The sequence below is a fragment of the Hypanus sabinus genome, chromosome 9 (assembly GCF_030144855.1).
Source record: "Hypanus sabinus isolate sHypSab1 chromosome 9, sHypSab1.hap1, whole genome shotgun sequence".
In the NCBI taxonomy this organism is placed as follows: domain Eukaryota; kingdom Metazoa; phylum Chordata; class Chondrichthyes; order Myliobatiformes; family Dasyatidae; genus Hypanus; species Hypanus sabinus.
In genome coordinates, this window is record NC_082714.1 from 134037622 (window position 1) to 134058621 (window position 21000).

The following is a 21000-nucleotide window of genomic DNA, read 5'->3' on the forward strand; positions in this document are numbered from 1 at the left end:
CCGTAACACACACGGACGAGAGAATTGGCCGGTACGTCTGGGAGACCACCAATCAGATGGTAGGTAAGCTCGGTTGAATCGTAATTAGTTCAACCAAACTTTCGTGGACGGAAAGATCGCGAGCTTTTCAGGTGTTAGGTCTGGGTACAAACCAAATCTTTCACATTTGAGGTATGTTCTTTCAGTTTAAAGCTGGGTTATAGACGGAAAATAGCAACCAAACTAGGATACTGTGTAGGAATGAAATCTACGAAAATTTTAGTGTTCCGCGATTTTGTTTTACTTGCCGTAATATTTTTGTTTCTAAGGGCCAAGTAGTGTCCTACGAATAGGCCTCGGCAACGCATTATAAAAATACTCAAGTCCTTTCACTTGCGTTTTTATTATTTGGACAAACAAAAAATCTGGTAATTTAATAATATTGCGGGCTACTTATAAAACCATTGTAAGAAGTCTCCAGTTTTTATGAAGCAGAAAATGTCTGTTTTTTGAATACGTTTTCGAGGGGTCATGATTTCTACTGTTAGTAGTAGTTTGTTGAAATAACACTAGACCTGTGTCATTCATCAAGTGAAAACATTTATGTATCATGTTAAATTGTAGTTTTGCTATTCTGAAGTTCTTGATCTGTTCGATTTGGGAAAAAGCTGTTTCTTTAAACAGTAACTATGGAACTTAGCGATGTTTATAATTCGTATACGTGAGTAATATATGAGTGTAAAGATTGTAGGTGGAAGCGAAAAAAATAGGAGTATTTAAAAATAAGCTAGCATAACGCTGTTATAGGTGTGTTAACAGTTATCCAGGCTTCTTTGTTAGCGATATCCTACGTACTCTGTGAATTTTATTTGTTTCGCTTTACTGCAAAGGATGGAAAAACAGTGTCAAAGTGAAAGGAATTCAAGAAAATATGTGAAATTACAACAGAGAAAAGACTGAGGTCAGTGGAGTGTATTTACTGTTCAGTCAGCAGATTGCATTGATAGGGGATGACGATCTTGCTGTTCGTGCACGGGTTGTAGAACTTAATTTTATTTTCTGGGAAATGGGTATTACAGACAATTGCTGGTATTTGTTACGCATCTCTGTTGGCTCTTGAGAAGATTCAGATTGGCTCTCGAGTCCTGGCAAACACTCACTATTTGTGTGTTTAGTAACTAAGACTCTTTCATTTCATGGTCAAGGGGAGGCTAGCTATCAGTGGAATTTAAAATAGAATTTTGATGCTAATACTATTAAAGAAGATAAAATAGATTGTTGTGACAATAGGAGAAAACCGTTAGAAGAATAGCAAATATCTTTTAAGGGCTGAGAATTTAGGCAATGTGGTTTCTATTAAGAAACACCCAAGAATAAAGAACAGAATTCCATTGAACAGAATAGATTTTATCAGGATAAAGGCCCTAATGGGTTAGGGTAATTTGATTGGTACCTCTCAGAAAGATAATGAAATTCTTGTTATCAGAACAGATTTCTGCAGCCAACTTACTAAATTTGTTTGCGTCTGACTTAACTGCCTAGAGAAGCAAGAGGTTGCTCGAATCTGGGAGGTGAAGCAAGATGCTGAAGGAACTCAGTGGATCAGGCAGCATCTGTGGAAAGGAATGGGGCAGTTGATATTCCTGACCTAAAATGTCACCTGTCCATTTTCCTCCATAGATACTGCCTGACCCTGAGTTCTGACAGCAGCATTTTTAATTTATTGGTTAACTACTAGTAAAAATTGTTTTAATAGTGGTGTTGATACCAATGCAATTGAGTTCAGTGCAACTTTTAAAAGGAAGAAGGGTGAAACGTTTGCTGAGATTCTGGATTTGGATAAAAAGATTGTTCCTGTTTTGAGTCAAGACAGCCATAGTGCAAATCTGCTAATGGGTAATGTGACAAACAACCGATAGGAACTGTTCAAAAAGGTATTTGAGCAAGCCAGTTTATGCTTTTAAGCAGCATCTGATCTAAATGCCAAAAGACATCAAAGTTGAGCAAAGCTAAAACTAATGATAAAGGCAGAAGTAGCATCGAAATTGATGCTGAATGAAAGGTCAGTGATAGGCTTGTATGAGAGAGAAAAGTTTGCAAGGGTATTGGGAAATAAAGAGGGAGAATGGATCTAATGGGATTGTTTCTTTTGGAGCTAGTGTAGACCTAATTGGTTAAATGCTGGGGGTATACAATGGCATGCAAAAGTTTTAACCCCTGGTTAAAATTTCTGTTACTGTGAATAGTTAAGTGAGTAGAAGATGAACTGATCTCCAAAAGTCATAAAGTTAAAGATGAAACATTATTTTCAACATTTTTAAGCAAGATTAGTGTATTATTTTTGTTTTGTACAATTTTAGAGTGGAGAAAAAGTAAAGGAGCACCATGCAAAAGTTTGGGCACCCCAAGAGTTTTGAGCTCTCAGATAACTTTTACCAAGGTCTCAGACCTTATTTAGCTTGTTAGGGCTATGGCTTCTTCACAGTCTTCGGTAGGAAAGGCCAGGTGATGCAAGTTTCAAAGTTTTATAAATACCCTGACTCAAACCTTGTCCCAACAATCAGCAGCCATGGGCCCCTCTAAACAGCTGTCTAGCATTCTGAAAATTAAAATAAATGATGCCCACAAAGTAGGTGAAGGCTATAAGAAGATAGCAAAGCATTTTCAGGTAGCTGTTTCCTCAGTTCGTAATGTAATTAAGAAATGGCTGTTAACAGGAACAGTGGTGGTCAAGTTGAGGTCTGGAAGACCAAGAATACTTTCTGAGGGAACTGCTCGTAGGATATCTAGAAAAGCAAATCAAAACCCCTGTTTGACTGCAAAAGACCTTCCGGAAGTTTTACAGACTCTGGAGTGGTGGTGCACTGTTCTACTGTGCAGCAACACCTGCACAAATATGACCTTCATGAAAGAGTCATCAGAAGAAAACTTTTCTTGCGTTTTCACCACAAAATTTGGCATCAGAAGTTTGCAAAGGAACGTCTAAACAAGCCTGATGCATTTTGGAACCAAGCCCTGTGGACTGATGAAGTTAAAATAGAACTTTTTGGCCGCAATGAGCAAAGGTATGTTTGGAGGAAAAAAGGGTGCAGAATTTCATGCAAAGAACACCTATCCAACTGTTAAGTACGGGGGTGGATCGATCATGCTTTGGGCTTGTGTTACAGCCAGTGGCATGGGGAACTTTCACTGGTAGAGGGAAGAATGAATTCAATTAAACACCAGCAAATTCTGGAAGCAAACATCATACCATCTGTAAAAAAGCTGAAGATGAAAAGATGATGGCTTCTACAACAGGATAATGATCCTAAACACACCTCAAAATCCATAATGGACTACCCCAAGAGGTGCAAGCTGAAAGTTTTTCCATGGCCCTCACTGCCTCCCAAGCTAAACATCATCGAAAATCTGTGGATAGACCTCAAAAGAGCAGTGCATGCAAGGAGGCCCAAGAATCACACAGAACTAGAAGCCTTTTGCAAGGAAGAATGGGTGAAAATCCCGCAAACAAGAATTGAAAGACTCTTAGCTGGCTACAGAAAGCACTTACAAGCTGTGATACTTGCCAAACAGGGTGTTACTAAGTATTGACCATGCAGGGTGCCCAAACTTTTGCTTCGGGCACTTTTCCTTTTTTGCTATTTTGAAACTGTAAAAGATGGAAATAAAACAGTAATCTTGCTTAAAATATTTAAGAAATGTGTCATCCTTAACTTCATGGCTTTTGGAAATCAGGTCATCTTTTACTCACTTAGCTATTCATAGTAACAGGAATTTTGACCGGGGTGCCCAAACTTTTCCATGCCACTGTATGTTTAAAAAAAAAATGCAGAAAAAGAAGCCTGTGATGCTGAAAGCAGCAAATATGTTTTTCATTATATTAGGTAAAGTGGTAGGACCTTGTGGGCACTTTGTTTTATATTTTTTTTGTCTTTTGTCAGTAGAAAAGAGCAAATTATGGATTTCTAAACATTCGTTTTCCAAAAAGATTAAATGTTACAGAGAAATATTTTGTATTTTCTTAAAGAAAGTAACCTATTAAGTAATAGACCACTTTTCAAATAAAAACTTGATTACTTTATAGGTATATAGCCTAGATAACAAACAAGTGCAAATGATCAGTAACATAGAGTTGGATGAGCTAAACTGATTAATTGAAACAGAATCAGGTGTAGAAGCAATCAAACAGGGCGGAGAATATTGAAACTAAAATATTAGGTGAAAGTGTGGCAGATGTGACAGTGTATCCTCCAAATCACCCATTCTTACTCCATGGCAAGGGTAAGCATAGCAACAAGGCACAAAGTGGTCATCCTGCATCAGTAAGGTCTCTCCCAAGTAGAAATTTTGTGGCAGACAGGAGTTTCAAGGTGTGCTGTCCAAGCTCTTCTGAAGAAGCACAAAGAAATAGGCCAGTTTGAAGACCAGAAATGCAGTGGTTGACCACAGAAGCAGAGTGTAACAGATGAGAGATGCATCAAACTGATTTCCCTTCTAAATCGGAAGAAGTCTAGTACTGTTATCAGATCTGAACTCACAGAACCCAAGCACCCCTCTACATTCTGGAGAAGTCTTGTCAGAAGTAGCCTTCATGAAGGAGTTGCCGCCAAAAAGCCATTCCTCTGATGAGGAAGCAAAGCCAAGAGATTCATCTACGCATAAAAACACAAGTACTGGGGTGCTGAACAATGGCATGAAGTGCTCTGGACTAACAAGTCAAAATTTTAATTGTTTTGCTCATTCAGGAGGCAGTTTATCTGTAGAAAAGCAGGACAGTGCTACATGGATGAGCAGCCAACAGTGAAGCACAGTGGAGATCCCTTGCAGGTTTGGGTCTTCATTTCTGCAAATGAAGTTGACGATCTGGTCAGAATTAGATTTAATTGAATCCTTAATGCTGAGAAGTATAAGATTCTTATCCATCATGCAATACCATCAAGGAGGTGTCTGTCGGTCTCAACTTCATTCTGCAGCAGGACAATGACCCCAAATACACGGCTAAGGTCATAAAGAACTATCTTCAGCGAAAAGAAGAACAAGGAGTTCTGCAAAAGATGGTATGGCCTTCACAAAGCCCTGATCGCAACATCATCTGCGCTGTCTGGGATTATCTGGAGAGACAGAAGCAAGCGAGACAGCCAGTCTGCAGAAGAACTGCAACAAGTTCTCCAAGATGCTTTGAGCAACCTACCAGCCAACTTTCTGGTAAAACTGCACAACATTGTACCTCAGAGAATTGATGCAGTGTGGTCAAAGGGTGGTCACACCAAATACTAATTTTCATTTCATTTTAGTTTACTGCTATTTATAGTAATTTTTTGATATTTAGAAACTTAACATTTCAATATTTTTGAAAGCATCTTTGCTTCACAGAATTTATTTACATGTGCATAAGACTTCTGCACCGTGTGTGTGTGTGTATAGAGGAGAATAACATGTCAGACTTAAGGAAACTAATATTTGAATGAGTGTCAGTAGATCGTTTAACTAAATATAAGTAAAGGATGACATCCCTAAGACCGGATGTTTGATTTCCATGCATGTTCTCTAAAGGACAGAGGTGAATACATTCAAGGTGTCTTTTCCAGAGATTTGGCCAAAACGTGTTTGAAGAATTTAGGTCTTTTGTGAAACAGTAAGTTCTAGATTGATGCAACCAAAGCCAGGCACTCATTTAAAACCATTGGAGCCAAAAGAAATTACTTTATTGCTTAATATTTCAGAACACTTCAATATATTTAAATACTGCTTTGCAGCTTCATCAAGAGGTGATGTTTCACTATATCTCCTGACATTTTAATCAGTTAGCCGATCTACTAATGTGAAAATTGTTTTACATTATTTCCTTGTGGACTATTGGGCTTGCTACGAGGAAGCTAATTTGAGGCAAAAGTTTTAAGATTTAAAAGTAGAAAATTTATTTATTTTACTGATATCTAGGCAAGGTATTTTTTTAAAAGTTGGCTTAGGATAAAGATGGTCAGATATTTTTAGATCAGGTATTTTGTTACATAAAACAATAAAACTGGGTATCAAGTTTAAAATATATGAAAATGTATATTTTTCAACTTGGCTTTCTGTTGTAAAATTTGCTACCACTGAGACATTATTGCTGAATAGTTCTTATAAGTCAGAAAATAAAAAAACAAACCGTATAAGACACTGAACTGGAGTACATGATCTTTGATACCCAATTAAGTATCACAATTTATTTTATAATACACAAGATTTTGAATCACTACATTAAAAATGTTGTGAAGTTTTAAGTTTGCAAAAGAAAAGGTGGAACTGACTATGAACAAAACCAAGATGAATAGAATATAAAAGTAAGGAGATAATGCAAAGGCTTTATAAAACACTAGTAAGACCACATTTGAGGTATTGCCAACAGTTTTGAGCCCCATAGCTCAGCTAGGATGTATTGTCATTGGAGAGAGTCCAGAGGAGGTTCACAAGGATGATTCTGGGAATGAGGGGTTAACATATGAAGAGTATTTGGCAGCTTTGGGCCTGTACTAACTGGAATTTAGAAGAATGTGTGGGGATCTCATTGAAACCTGAATGCTGAAAGGACTAGATAAGGTGGATGTGGAGATTGTTTCCTGTGGTGGGGGTTTCCAGAACTGGAGGGCTCAGCCTCAAAAGAGCAGGGTGACCTTTTAGAACAGATGTAAGGAGGAATTCTTTTAGCCAGAGCGTAGTGAATCTGTGGCATGCTCTGCCACAGTCTGCGGTGGAAGCCAAGTCCGTGGGTATTTCTAAGGCAGAAGTTGATGGTTTCCTGATTGGCCATGACATCAGAAGGTAGGTGCATGGGGTTGAGTGGGATCCAGGATTAGCCTTGATGAAATGGCGGAGCAGACTCGATGGGCTGAATGGCCTAATTTTGCTTCTATGACTTTCAACCAAAATGAATATGTTTTTAGGTTTGAAAATCATATTATCAATCTAGTCATACATAATAATTTTAGCTATGAAGCAGTGTATTAAGCAACTCCATAGTGTCTAAGGCAAGTATAAATGTGTGTACAATCTAGTTGTATTAACAACACCTACAGCTTGAAAAAGGATCTTTTTAACAAAAATCTGAGATACCTGCACACTTTCCCTAGTTTAAATATGAGCTTATAGTTGTTTGAAATGTATTATAGAAATGTGTCGCCACCCACAGCTCTAATCTGCTAATTAAATTTGCCAGTGACATTACATTGATTAGCCTAATCTCAAACAATAATGAGGTGGCCTACAGGGAAGAAGTCATCTCTCTAACAAAGTGGTGTCAAGAAAACAACCTCTCCCTCAATGTCGCAAAAACAAAGGAGCTGGTTGTGGGTTACAGGAAGAATGGAGATGGGCAACTTCTATTGGCATCAATGGCTCTAGGGTTGAGAGGGTGTACACCTTTAAGTTCCTCGGCATCCACATAGTCTGTACAAACCAGCTATGTGGTGAAAAAGGCACAACATATGGTTGAGGAAGTTTGGTATGGGTCCCCAAATCCTAAGAACTTTCTACAGGGGCACAATCAAGAGCATCCTGACTGGCTATATCACTGCCTTGTATGGGAACTGTACCTCCCTTAATCGCAGGATTCTGCAAAGAATGCTGCAGACAGCCCAGCGCATCTGTGGTTTTGAACTTCCCATGATTCAGGACACTTACAAAGACAGGTGTGAAAAAAGGGCCTGAAGGATCATTGGGGATGCAAGTCACCCCAACAACAATCTATTCCAGCTGCTGCTATCCGGGAAATGGTACAGCAGCATAGCCAGGATCAACAGGCTGCGGAACAGCTTTTTCCACCAGGCCATCAGACTGATTAACTCGCGCTGATTTGAGTGTATTTCTATGTTATATTGACTGTTCTTTTTGTTATAAATTATTATGATTGCACATTTAGATGGAGATGTAACATAAAGGGTTTTTACTATTGTATGTGAAGGATGTATGAAATAAAGTCAAATCAATTCAGTTCAATAGAAGCTCAGTTTGATCCATTAAATATCTCAAATCTGTCCCCTGAGATTTCACTAGAAAAGTGTTTCTGACCTCTCTTTGAATCTCAAATGCTTTCATTTAAATATCAGGTTTCTTTTTTTTTGTACCCCTCAATGAGCAGTAACCTTGATCTAACACTGCGAATGAATGCGTGGCTGGGATGTAGATGTGCTGGCATCTTGTGCAGATTAATCATCAATTCTTACTAACCAACTTGATTGAATCCTACTTATGTAGGCATTGGTTAGAATTGAAGATTAATGCTAGAAAATCAAGCATATCCAAATAATTAAGGCAGACATTATTAATGCTAGAAAATCAAGCATATCCAAATAATTAAGGCAGACATTATATTGACACTTACAGTAGCAGAGAGTTGTGTAAGTTGTGTCCTGATGCAGTTTACTTGGATATTTTTGTTATTCCCTTAAGGTCTAAAAGTATTGGTAATGGCATGGGTAGTCTGTGATGAACTAGAATTTTTTCTACAAGTAGTTCTGTTAAACTAACTGTTCAGGTGATCTTTGCATTGCAGCAGTTGGGTAATGGAACTTTGTTCACAGCATTTGTATCATACTTTTAAACCTTTTACTTCTTGATAAATATACAGGTGATTTCCCCAATCCCTTTTAATATGAGGGTTACCTATACATTACAAAATTGAACCATTGTAGATATTTAATGTGTTTATTTTTTTACTACACCTAGGATAAATTGGTGAAATAATACTAGTACTTTTGACTAATACATTAATGTAGAAAAGAAGTTGATTAACATTTTTTGTCGATTGTGCTTTTTGCTGATTTTGAATGTAATACAAGTATAGCGAACAATTTAAATAAAAGTTCTGTCATTTAATATTGGAATGAATTCCAATATACGCATGTGGGAACTTGGTACAGTAATACAAAATTGATAAATAATAGGCAAATAAGCCTATTTAATTTGTGGTGCTGTGAATCTATATTGAATAAAGATGGTACTGACTAAACATCATCATGTTGCATATTGTGTTACATTTATTAGTTGGCATGATCAATTCTTTTCAACCCTATACATAAGCAGTAATTAAGTAGACTGTTAACTATTTGGCAGAATGCCACAGCACCATAAATTTCAAATACGTGCCAAGAGTTTGCTTGGCTGGTGGTTCCAAATGGGTTTCCTGTCAGATATTTTATACATAGCCTGAAAGTCTGTGCTGCAGCATGCTGCTCTCCCTGTAGCTTTGATGGAGATGAGCATGTTTGCTAAGGAGGCCAGAAAAGTGCTGCAGTGGTCATTGTTGAGGTTAAACATGTCCAGCTGTGTAACACAGGATCTGCATTTTGCTCTTGGGGTGTATATATATTGAAACAAACATCAATTGCTTGGAAGATTGTTAACTACGTGAACGACCTACTTTGTGCTCAAACCTAGTTGTCCACAGCTGAATATCAGAGGTTGAGACATTCTAAGTCAAGTCAAGTTTATTGTCATTTAATTATATACATGTATACTGCCAAACAAGATGTTTCTCTGGACCAGGGTGTAAAGCACAGTAGTACACATAACACACAATAATTTAGGAAAGAATTAAATCTGCAAATAAATTACACATAACAAAGTGCAAAAATTAAATATTGTAGGGTACAATACAAATTATCTGGTGATACTTGGAATGTGATGTGGCAGTAAGTTCAGAACCCTAATGGCTTGAGGGAAGAAGCTGTTCTGACTATTCTAGTCTTTATGTATTGGGGTCTCCCAACTCAGGGTTAAATGTCAGAGGATACTGGGTAGAAGGGTAATATTAAGGGCCCTGTGTGCACAGTGCTCTTGACAATGTCCCCAATGGATCCAGATTTATGTACTTGGGAACATACAGAAAATTGAGGCTGCCACAAAGCATCTGTGGGTAAAGGCTATAATGTAATGCTGTCCTGTTGTATACTGATAAGCTGGAACGCATGTTTCATATTTTTTTCCCAGTGTTAAAATGTGTTCATTTCTTGGCACTGTGTGTCTTTAAGTTGAAATTTGCTTGCATTTTATAAAAAGATCCACGGTGTTTGTATATTATGCCATGCCTATTTTTTTTAAAGAAAAGTTATGGAAAAGTGAATTTAAAGGATTAAATCCTTCTGATTTAATTTTGTTGCAAACAGTTAATTTACCCGACATTGGCTGATGTAGCGTCTTTTTGCAAGATAATGAAAGACTTAGAAATGAACATTCTCTAAGTTAAGAGAATCTTGTGTCTCACCAAGCACAGTGACAGCTTCTGTCCTGCTTTTATAAGACTATTGAACAGTCCCCTAGAAAATCTCTTGATCTCACATTCTACCTTGTTGTGGTCCCATACCTTATTGTCTGCCTGCATTGCACTTTCTAACTAACACTTTCCGTAATTATTTGTTTCACTTAAATTCACAATGTAATGAGATGATCAGTATGGATGACATGCAAATCAGTTTCTCTTTGTTGTTCAGTACATGTGACAGCAATAAACCAATTTACCTTAATGAAGGTACTTCTTGAATGTTTTGAAAAGGCATTGTTGAATGCCTCTGAACTGCTGCAGTCAAAAAAACTTAAGCCCTAGCTGGCCATCTCTCCCATCCATTCTGCTCTCCAGTGTCTGCTTGCTGAGGGAATCGGGCCTGCAGTCCTCAGAGTCGCCTGATGCCGGTGGCCAGAGGTGGGGACGTCGTAAGCGGTGTGCGAGGAAGCAAGGTGAGTGGGCAGGAGTCCGTGCCAGGATAAAAGCAAGCCCTTGCTGGTTGGCTCTTGTCCATTCTGCTCTCCAGTGGACATTAAATTGGACTACATCTGAGGCAATGAAATACTCGGCGGGAGTACAGAAACGGACAGAATCCTGGACGCTGCCATTCAGCTGTTTATTTGCATAACAGATTTTTCCCCCAAGCCATCGGACTACCAACCTACTGCCCTCTGCTGTGCCTATTGTCTTGTTTATTATTTATTGTAATGCCTGCACTGTTCTGTGTATCTTATGCAATCCTGGGTAGGTCTGTAGTCTAGTGTAGTTTTTGTGTTGGTTTATGTAGTTCATTGTAGTTTTTGTATTGTTCATGTAGCACCATGGTCCTGAAAAATGTTGTCTTGATTTTACTGTGTACTGTACCAGCAGTTACAGCCGAAATGACAATAAAAGTGACGACTTGTCTTGATGGTTCCCCTGTGGAACAGACAGCATCGAGAGGGAAGCCAGAAGAGTTAAAAATGCACTCACCAAAATTTCAGGCTGAGACCCTTCATCAGGTCTCGAAACGTCGACAGTGCTTCTCCTTATAGATGCTGCCTGGCCTGCTGTGTTCCACCAGCATTTTGTGTGTGTTGTTTGAATTTCCAGCATCTACAGATTTCCTCGTGTTTGCAAGTAAATAACTATACTCACTTTACCCTGTTTTCTGTCCTTGCTTGTATGAAGGTGGTTTACCTATTTATGCAAGTACTTCTCTGACAATAGATGTGTAACAGCCTTATGTAACATTGTACAGAAGTACAAGATAACGCTGATGCAGACCTGTTTTATACGTTTAATAAAGTGCTTTATTAATACGCATACATGAGGAAATCTGCAGATGCTGGAAATTCAAGCAACACAGGCAAAGTGCTGGTGGAACGCAGCAGGCCAGGTAGCATCTATAGGAAGAAGCATTGTCGACGTTTCGGGCCGAGACCCTTCATCAGGACCAACTGAAAGAAAACATAGTAAGAGACTTGAAAGTGGGAGGGGGAGATCTGAAATGATAGGAGAAGACAGGAGGGGGAGGGATGAAGCCAAGAGCTGGAAAGTTGATTGGCAAAAGGGATACACAGCTGGAGAAAGGAAAGGATCATGGGACAGGAGGCCTAGGGAGAAAGAAAAAGGGAGGGGAGCACCAGAGGTTGATGGAGAGCAGGCAAGGAGTGATTGTGAGAGGGGCAGAGAGAGAAGGGGGGGGATAAATAAATAGGGGATGGGGTAAGACGGGGAGGAGGGGCATTAAGAGAAGTTAGAGGAATCAATGTTCATGCCATGAGGTTGGAGGCTACCCAGACGGAATATAAGGTGATCCTCCAACCTGAGGTGGCTTCATCTTGACAGTAGAAGAGGCCATGGATAGACATATCAGAATGGGACATGGAATTAAAATGTGTGGCCACTGGAAAATCCTGCTTTCTTTGGCGAACAGAACATAGGTGTTCAGTGAAACGGTCTCCCAGTCTGCGTCGGGTGCGACAGTCAGTTTTTCAATGTTCATCATCAGCTAGGTCATACCATTTGTGAACTCCCTGTCGGTTGCCTCTATACACTCCAGTATTTGTGTTTTTTTTTAGTTTTAAGTACTCCTGTGCAAAAGCCAACAGCTGTCTGCCATTTGGCAATTTCCTTTTAAGTTTTCTAGTCTGCCACTGCACAAGTGCACACTTTCACAGCAAGATTTGACATCAAACATGCCACTTGTTTTCTGTAGATGTGTACTGTGCATGCCCAGTAGGAGGAGATTCACCCAAATATCCGTTTAATGTGGACGGAGTTATTTTCAAAACGCTTGGTGTGGACACCTGTCGTTTAAAGCGAAACCGGCGCTTTCAAAATTATCCAGTCTAGTGAGGACGTAGACTTAGATGAGACTGCTCTGATTTTGAAGCAACAATGCAGTAGTTTTACCAAGTCAAGATGATGTGTGACATTGGAAATGAACTAGCAATGCAACTGTTGCTATTTCCATGAATCTGTTCTGGTGTGGAAGTGCAGGTTTGGAAAAGGCTTTTTTTTTGGGGGGGGGGGTATTGACACATTGCTTACATTTCATTTCTAGAATACTTTGCGACTCTGCTTTATTGCAATCCATATTGAATCAGTTCTGGTCTCCTGGCTCGAGCTGGAGTTTTTAGCCATCCATGATGTATTCGTTATCCATTTAATTTTGATTTTGTCACTTAACATGATGTGTCTGTAGTGTAAATAGGGGTTTTCAAGAGGATTGTACACCATGTTAAAAAAGGTGCACTCGTGCCAGATTGGCTTAGTGAATTCTAATGGAACTTTCATCTTTGGTTCTCTAACTGTATACCATAGGCCACAGTATGGTAGCTCTTCCTTTCAGGACCCTCAGTAGTGTGCAGTCAATGGATTGTAAGTGATTGAACACAGCTGAAGGAGACAGTTGGGTATCAAACAGCTGGACATTTTCTACCTGATTTTTGTCTTGGCGAACAGACAATTTATTTGCGGTAATAAACATTGCTTCTATGTATATAGTTTAATATGATATAATTTTAACATGTATTGCAGGAATTAGTGTGCTTGCATGAAGAAGAATTATTTAGTTTGTAGACTTTTTACACTGTTAACTTTTCAAAGATTGAGCATGTGAAGTAAATTTTTTGGATCTACTAATTTGTATTGGTCTTATCATTGTTACATATACCAGGATACCTTATAAAGCTTTTCTTTGTGGCAGTGCAGACAGATTATGCCATACGTAAGACTATAAGATATGGGAGCAAAATTAGGCCATTTGGTCCTTGGTTTATGCTCTGTCATTCCATCACAGCTGATTTATTATCCCTCTCATCCCATTCTTTTCTCTTGCCTTCTTTTCAATACCTTTGACAGCCTTACTCATTAAATCAATGTAAAGCAAAGACTATTTATTTACTGAGCTAAAATTTATATTTTGGATTTTGTGTTCTATTTTTTGTGAATGACCTATTCTAACTTAATATAAAAAATTTTCTTAATAGTTTGCTGAACTATAAATATTCTAAAATACCACTTTTTTGTAAACTCAAAAATAAAAATTCTCTATAATGGAAGTATATCACCTCTATTTTCCATTCAGGTTTTGATTTTAATTTGACATTATTTATTGATTCATTATGTTCCTTATGTGTTTCAGAATGAGTTATACAGAAAAGCCTGATGAAATTACTAAAGATGAATGGATGGAAAAGCTCAATAATTTACATATACAAAGAGCTGACATGAATCGGCTTATCATGAATTATTTAGTTACTGGTAAGAACATTTAATATTTACACGTGGTTTTGAAAAAACATGCTCTGTTACTTTATCAAAAATTAGCTCATCTAAAGTGGATATTAATTTTATGAACATAGTGATTAGGCAGTAATTTGGAGCAGCTACAATTTTTTATGTTGAAGGGGATTTTTTTAAACATAAAAATGAACAATACTTAAAGCAAAAAAATAAAACAGATGATACAAATGTTTTTTTGGAATTGTTCCAAGTAGGAGTGCAAGTGTTTAAAAAAAAACAGCAGCCAGGAAATAGAGCTAGATGAGTTTCAAACAAGCGCACTTCCTCTGCATACCAGTGCCTAGTACAAGATGTGTACAGCATAGCTTTGGTACCAACAGATGCCATAAAATGTGGAAGTAATCATAATGATTGTAGCATAACTTAAAATTATAATTGGAGCAAAAGTTGTTTTTATTTATGCTCCATTAAAGATATTGACATCTGTAACAAAAGGTCATATGAAATTTAATGCAACTTTCTTTTGTTTTTGCATACTTTTGTTTTAGAAGGATTTAAGGAAGCAGCTGAAAAATTTAGAGTGGAATCTGGAATAGAGCCTAGTGTTGACTTGGACACTCTTGATGAACGTATTAAAATTCGTGAGGTGATACTGAATGGACAGATTCAAGAGGCCATTGCATTAATCAACAGTCTCCATCCTGAGCTTCTGGACACAAATCGTTACCTCTACTTCCACTTGCAGGTAAGGAGGTCATCCAAGTTTACAAAATGTACTTGCTAATTTCGTAAGTAAAAGGCAATGTGAAAAACTAGGCATATTTTGCATGAAAATTGTAATTAGCGTTTGAACTATTGTTTGAAACATGCATCTACAATTTATGCATTTTAAAATAATTCATGTTTGTTACTTGATCTCATTGAGTAAGGTGTAAAGATGAGGATTAGACTGGTAAGATTATAGTTTAATCTGAACAGTAATAGGCCTTTTTGCATCTTGAATCTAATGCATGCCCATTAACAAGAAGGGTAAAGCAGCAATAAAGTTAGGCATTTCTTTTTCGGCTTGTCTGTTGAATGAACAAGAAGAAATTTTTATACTGTAACTGGTCAAAAAGTAAGAAGGATTTGGGCAGTGGAAAGTTTTGTGTGAGCTAATGATAGTGTTGTTGTTAAATTTAGGTTTTTTATTGTAATGTCTGATAATTCAAATACAGAAAATTATCTGTCCTTTCAAAAAATATTGCATTATTGTTTTGTTTGAGAGGGTAGAGGATTCATTTCTGGGATTATCCTGTAGCATTTGTAATGCCCTGGTTCACATCTTTACTGTTATACTGTAGGTATTTTATTTAGCAGCTCTGTAAGAGCAGCTATTCTGCTTTCAGTCTGTTTGGGTTATTGTTGAAGATAAGGGATGATGTGGAATGCTTGCCATCCAATTAGCAGGAGGTTTTCTTGGTGAGGGACGATAAGGTTGGTCTTGGGCTTTTGTTCAGCGGGAGATGGAGAATGCTGGGGAGAACCATTCATAGCATACGAGCTGGTGGGAGACCCGTTTGTTTAGAAGGTGGTGTGTGCTTTTACGTTGACCGAGGGCCCAGTGCATGAGTGACAGAGAAGTTCAAGATGAGCTCCAACGTGCACATTTGGCTGTTTAATTAGAATGGGCCCTTTTTGTTATTCTTTACTAACCCTTTAAGTTAAGATACATAAATATAATTCCTTTAATCATATGCAGTATACTGTACTGTCTGTTATTTCATGGCACTAATTTGTATCAGGGTAGCATATTGCACAGCATCTACACAAACTGGGGTTTGGGGTGGGATGCACAGTCTCAATCTCATGAGTTTGGCGGGACTTGAGAGTATCTTCCCTAGACTTACACAGCCAAGGAAGTCAGGGTATTTCAGTGTTCTCTACTAACTAGGCACCTGCCTAGACTTCAATTCATAATTAGTTTTACTTATAAGGTCATTGATAGCATGAGAAATGACAGCAAATTGAGGTAAAACATGGCACTTGACTTGAATGAACTCAATAAACAATTAGTTATTTCCTGAATAAAGAAGTTGTAACTGTTGGGGAAATTAAAGTTTAAATCATAATAATAGTTCATTTCAATGTCAAATCATGTACCGATAAAGATGGAAAGTTACAAAAGATATTCAGAGAGGAAAATGTAGGAGGTCGACTAATTAAAAATTATCAGAAGGAGACTTCCTACATAAGAAAGTTCCTAATTAGTGCCAAAGAGATTAATTGTCATGAATGATTAGGTGTTAAATGCTCTACTACTGACTTGCTGAATATATGTACTTTTCATATCTATTATGGAAATGTTTCTTCCCCCCCCCCCCCCCCCCCGCAAGCTATCAGACTCCTCAATACCCAGAGCCTGGACTGACACCTTACTGCCCTATTGTCTTGTTTATTATTTATTGTAATGCCTGCACTGTTTTGTGCACTTTATGCAGTCCTGGGTAGGTAGGTAGCGTAGTTTTTTTCATGTGTTTTTTCCATAGTTCAGTTTAGTTTTTGTACTGTGTCATGTAATACCATGGTTTTGAAAAAAACTTTGTCTCGTTTTTACTATGTACTGTATCAGCAGTTATGGTCGAAATGACAATAAAAGTGAGTTGACTTGAAATATTTGTGTTTCAAGAGTGAATATCAGGCATTACTGAAATTCATTGATCAGCAATTCAGCACAAGCAACTGTTGGATGTGCATGTTTACCTGTGTGCCCCATTTTTGTCAAATATCTCTTTACCATTTATTAAATTTAAAATTAATTAGTTAATTATTTTTGACCCATTGCATAAATCAAATCTTGTTATTGGCTTTCCATCATATTTTTAAAGGGGGTAATGAAAGTGGAAAGCAACTGGAATGTTGTAGTATTTATTGTATTGCTGAATAATTAAGATAATGCTAGTAAATCTGGATTTTTGCAGCAACAGCATTTGATTGAGTTGATTCGCCAACGTGAAACTGAGGCAGCTCTGGAGTTTGCTCAAACTCAGCTTGCTGAGCAAGGTGAGGAGAGTCGGGAATGTCTTACTGAGATGGAACGTACATTGGCCCTATTAGCTTTTGATAATCCAGAAGAATCACCGTTTGGGGATCTGCTTAATATGATGCAAAGGCAAAAGGTAACTTTTTCAATATTTGATAATTGGATATTATTAGTAAAAGTTTGCTATTTTTCAAACCAATGGCACTTTGAGCAAGTAACTATCAAAGCACTCAAAAGTTATTAATTTCCTTTCTTACATTCTGTGGTTACCGGTAATTTTTTTCTGTAAAGTTATTCCTGTGCATTGAATAAAGAAAGTAATAGAAACTTAGAAAACCTACAGCACAACACAGGCCCTGTGGCCACAAAGCAGTGCTGAACATGTCCTTACCTTAGAAATTACTTAGGGTTACCAACAGCCCTTTATTTTTCTGAGCTCCATGTACCTGTTCAGGAGTCTCTTAAAAGACCCTATTGTATTCGCCTCCACCACCATCGCCGGCAGCCCATTCCATGCACTCATCACTGTGTAAAATCTTACCCCTGACATCTCCTCTGTACCTACTTCCAAGCACCTTAAAACTGTGCCCTCTTGTGCTAGCCATTTCAGCCCTGGGGGGGGGAGCCTCTGACTATCCATACGACCAATGCCTCGCATCATCTTCTACTCCCCTATCAGGTCACCTCTTGCCCTCCATCGCTCCAAGAAAAAAAAGCAGAGTTCACTCTACCTATTCTCATAAGGCTTCCCAATCCTGGCGACATCCTTGTAAAACTCCTCTGCACCCTTTCTATGGTTTCCACATCCTTCCTATAGTGAGGCGACCAGAACTAAGCACAGTACTCTAATCATACAACTATATAACAATTACAGCACGGAAACAGGCCATCTTGGCCCTTCTAGTCCATTCCGAATGCTTACTCTCACCTAGTCCCACCCACCTGCACTCAGCCCATAACCCTCATTCCTTTCCTGTCCATATACCTATCCAATTTTTTTTAAATGACAAAATCGAACCTGCCTCTACCACTTCTACTGGAAGCTTGTTCCACACAGCTTCCACTCTCTGAGTAAAGAAGTTCCCCCTCACGTTACCCCTAAACTTTTGCCCCTTAACTCTCAACTCATGTCCTCTTGTTTGAATCTCCCCTACTCTCAATGGAAAAAGCCTATCCACATCAACTCTATCTATCCCCCTCATAATTATAAATACCTCTATCAAGTCCCCCCTCAACTTCCTATGCTCCAAAGAATAAAGACCTAACTTGTTCAACCTTTCTCTGTAATTTAGGTGCTGAAACCCAGGTAACATTCTAGTAAATCTCCTCCGTACTCTCACTATTTTGTTGACATCTTTCCTATAATTCGGTGACCAGAACTGTACACGATACTCCAAATTTGGCCTCTCCAATGCCATGTACAATTTTAACATTACATCCCAACTCCTATACTCAATGCTCTGATTTATAAAGGCCAGCATACCAAAAGCTTTCTTCACCACCCTATCCACATGAGATTCCACCTTCAGGGAACTATGCACCATTATTTCTAGATCACTCTGTTCTACTGCATTCTGCAGTGCCCTACCATTTACCATGTATGTCCTATTTTGATTAGTCCTACCAAAATGTAGCACCTCACACTTATCAGCAATAAACTCTATCTGCCATCTTTCAACCCACTCTTCTAACTGGCCTAAATCTCTCTGCAAGCTTTGAAAACCTACTTCATTAACTACAACACCACCTATCTTCGTATCATTTGCATACTTACTAATCCAATTTACCACCCCATTATCCAGATCATTAATGTATATGACAAACAACATTGGACCCAGTCCAGATCCCTGAGGGACACCACTAGTCACCGGCTTCCAACCTGATGAACAGTTATCCAGCACTACTCTCTGGCATCTCCCATCCAGCCACTGTTGAATCCATTTTACTACTTAAAATAGTATTCTACTGGCTGTGGCTAAACTTATCTCGAGCCAGTTATGGATGTATTTTTCGGTAACGTTACTGCTCATTTAGTATTGTACCAGTGTGAAGCTAAATAATTTAATTCTTAGTTCAGTCTATCACTCTATGGTCTGTTGATTTTGTGGGAATCCACAAATTATTTCAACACACTCATGATTTCTAAATATAAAATCTATGGTTAAGTGTAAAAACTGGAGTCCTTTTATTTTTAGGTTTGGAGTGAAGTGAATCAGGCTGTTTTGGATTATGAGAATCGTGAATCAACACCCAAGTTAGCCAAACTGCTAAAGCTTCTATTATGGGCACAGAATGAACTGGACCACAAGAAAGTTAAGTATCCTAAGATGACAGACCTCAGTAAGGGAACAATCGAGGAACCCAAATAAAGGCTGTACGAAGGGAATGAACAGGATTCTGGATTGTCTTCCTGTATGTTAACTGCTTACAGTGTTTCAGAAAGGACTGTGATAAATTCACTAATAAATGACAGAACATGTGAATAAAACTCTATGGTTAAGAATAATCACATTTAAGGCTGGGATGAAGTCCAAAACATTACCAACGCAGTACATCAAAGAACGCCATCAAATGGTTGCTGAAGGCTCAACGGATTGCAAGATTCACCCCAGTCCTAAATTCATTTTTATGGTAACTTATAAATTTACCAACTTGGCATGTTGGACTGAAACTACAGATTATTTGGTATTTACTTTTGGCTGTTGTACAGTTTCTATTTGCAATTTTTGTTTCATATGCTGATGTTTCTTAACTGTATGTTTATATTTTCAGAACATTTTACTAGACATCTGATTTTTTTCGCTAATTAGTCATAGCTGAGATTAATCCTGTACTTAATTTCTAATGAGTATCATCAAAAATGTTACTATTAATATGGTATCCTACTGGCTGCTGTTAAAACTTACCTGGAACCAGTTAAGGATGCAGTATGGATTCTAGGAATGTAATTATTAGAAACAGTTATTCATCTTTCTTTTGTCAGCCTCATTAAAATGTTCCCTTGTCAAGGAAAAAGTTCACATAGTTGTTAATTCTCATTAAGTAGCCTTGTATTGAACTAAGCTTGTAAGTCGTAGTATTTAATCTCAATTTTGTATATTTTGTGGGAATGACTCCCTTAGAAGAGTTGATTGTATATAATGTAGAAAATAATAGTCTAATGATTTCCCCAATACAAAAGTGCTTTACACTTGAAATTCATGTAATGTGCTTTTAAACATTTTCATTTGTTCATAACGTGTCAACATGTTTAATGTTAATTTATCATTGCATAGATCAGCAAGTACTTTGAAAATCCACACAAGTCATTCATATCTACTTAGTTTGATAGCTCAATGCAGACTCTGTCTAATATCTTTTAAACAGAGTTTTAAAAGCTTATTTAATTTTTCAAAACTTTATAATTAGCTTAGAAGGAAAATTCTATGTGCAATCTTCTGTAAATATTTCCTAGAGGGACTTTAAAAGTATAATAGACGTAAAAATGAAACTTGTGCTGGCCCAAGTATGGTGAAAATACTGTACAAAAATAGATGTGAACTCTTTACTTTCGTCCTCATCACCCTATTTGTTTTCAAGGTTTCATAACAATAAATTACTTTAGGAATACACACCTGGATCACTTCAGTATAACTGTAAGAAAGTGCAAATCACATAATTGGTAATCTCTTGTAAACAGGTGGGCCTGTAGAGCAGGTGTTAAAAGTTTTGAGCAATGCACACAAAATGCTGGAGGAGCAACAAGCCAGGCAGCGTCTATAGAGTCGATGTTTTGGGCTGAGATCTTCCATTAGCACTGGAAAGGAAGGGGACAGAAGCCAGAATAAGTTGGAAATGTTGACTGTTTATTTCCCTCCATAGATGGGGCCTGGCTTGCTGAGTTCCTTCAAAATTTTGTGTGCGTGGCTCAAGATTTCCAGCATCTGCAAAATCTTTTCTTTAATTTTTTGAGTTTTATTGAAAATCTTTCTGAACAGTTTTTATTCTTAAGTGCCACCTTCTTCAA

The 21000-nt window shown here is 37.9% G+C and overlaps 1 protein-coding gene across 2 annotated transcripts; it reads left to right on the plus strand.

Moving 5' to 3' along the window:
• Positions 1–98: 98 nt before the first annotated feature.
• Positions 99–20785, plus strand: LOC132399826 (glucose-induced degradation protein 8 homolog). Of its 2 annotated transcripts, none has more exons than XM_059980627.1 (5): positions 99–171; positions 13872–13990; positions 14521–14717; positions 16933–17130; positions 19190–20785. In XM_059980627.1, exons 2-5 carry the CDS (start codon positions 13873–13875, stop codon positions 19361–19363), a joined length of 687 nt encoding a protein of 228 aa, XP_059836610.1. In that variant the 5' UTR covers positions 99–171; position 13872; the 3' UTR covers positions 19364–20785. The 2 variants fall into 2 exon arrangements, with proteins under 2 accessions (XP_059836610.1, XP_059836611.1); XM_059980628.1 differs by lacking the exon at positions 99–171 and adding an exon at positions 10595–10692.
• The last annotated feature ends 215 nt before the right edge of the window (positions 20786–21000 follow it).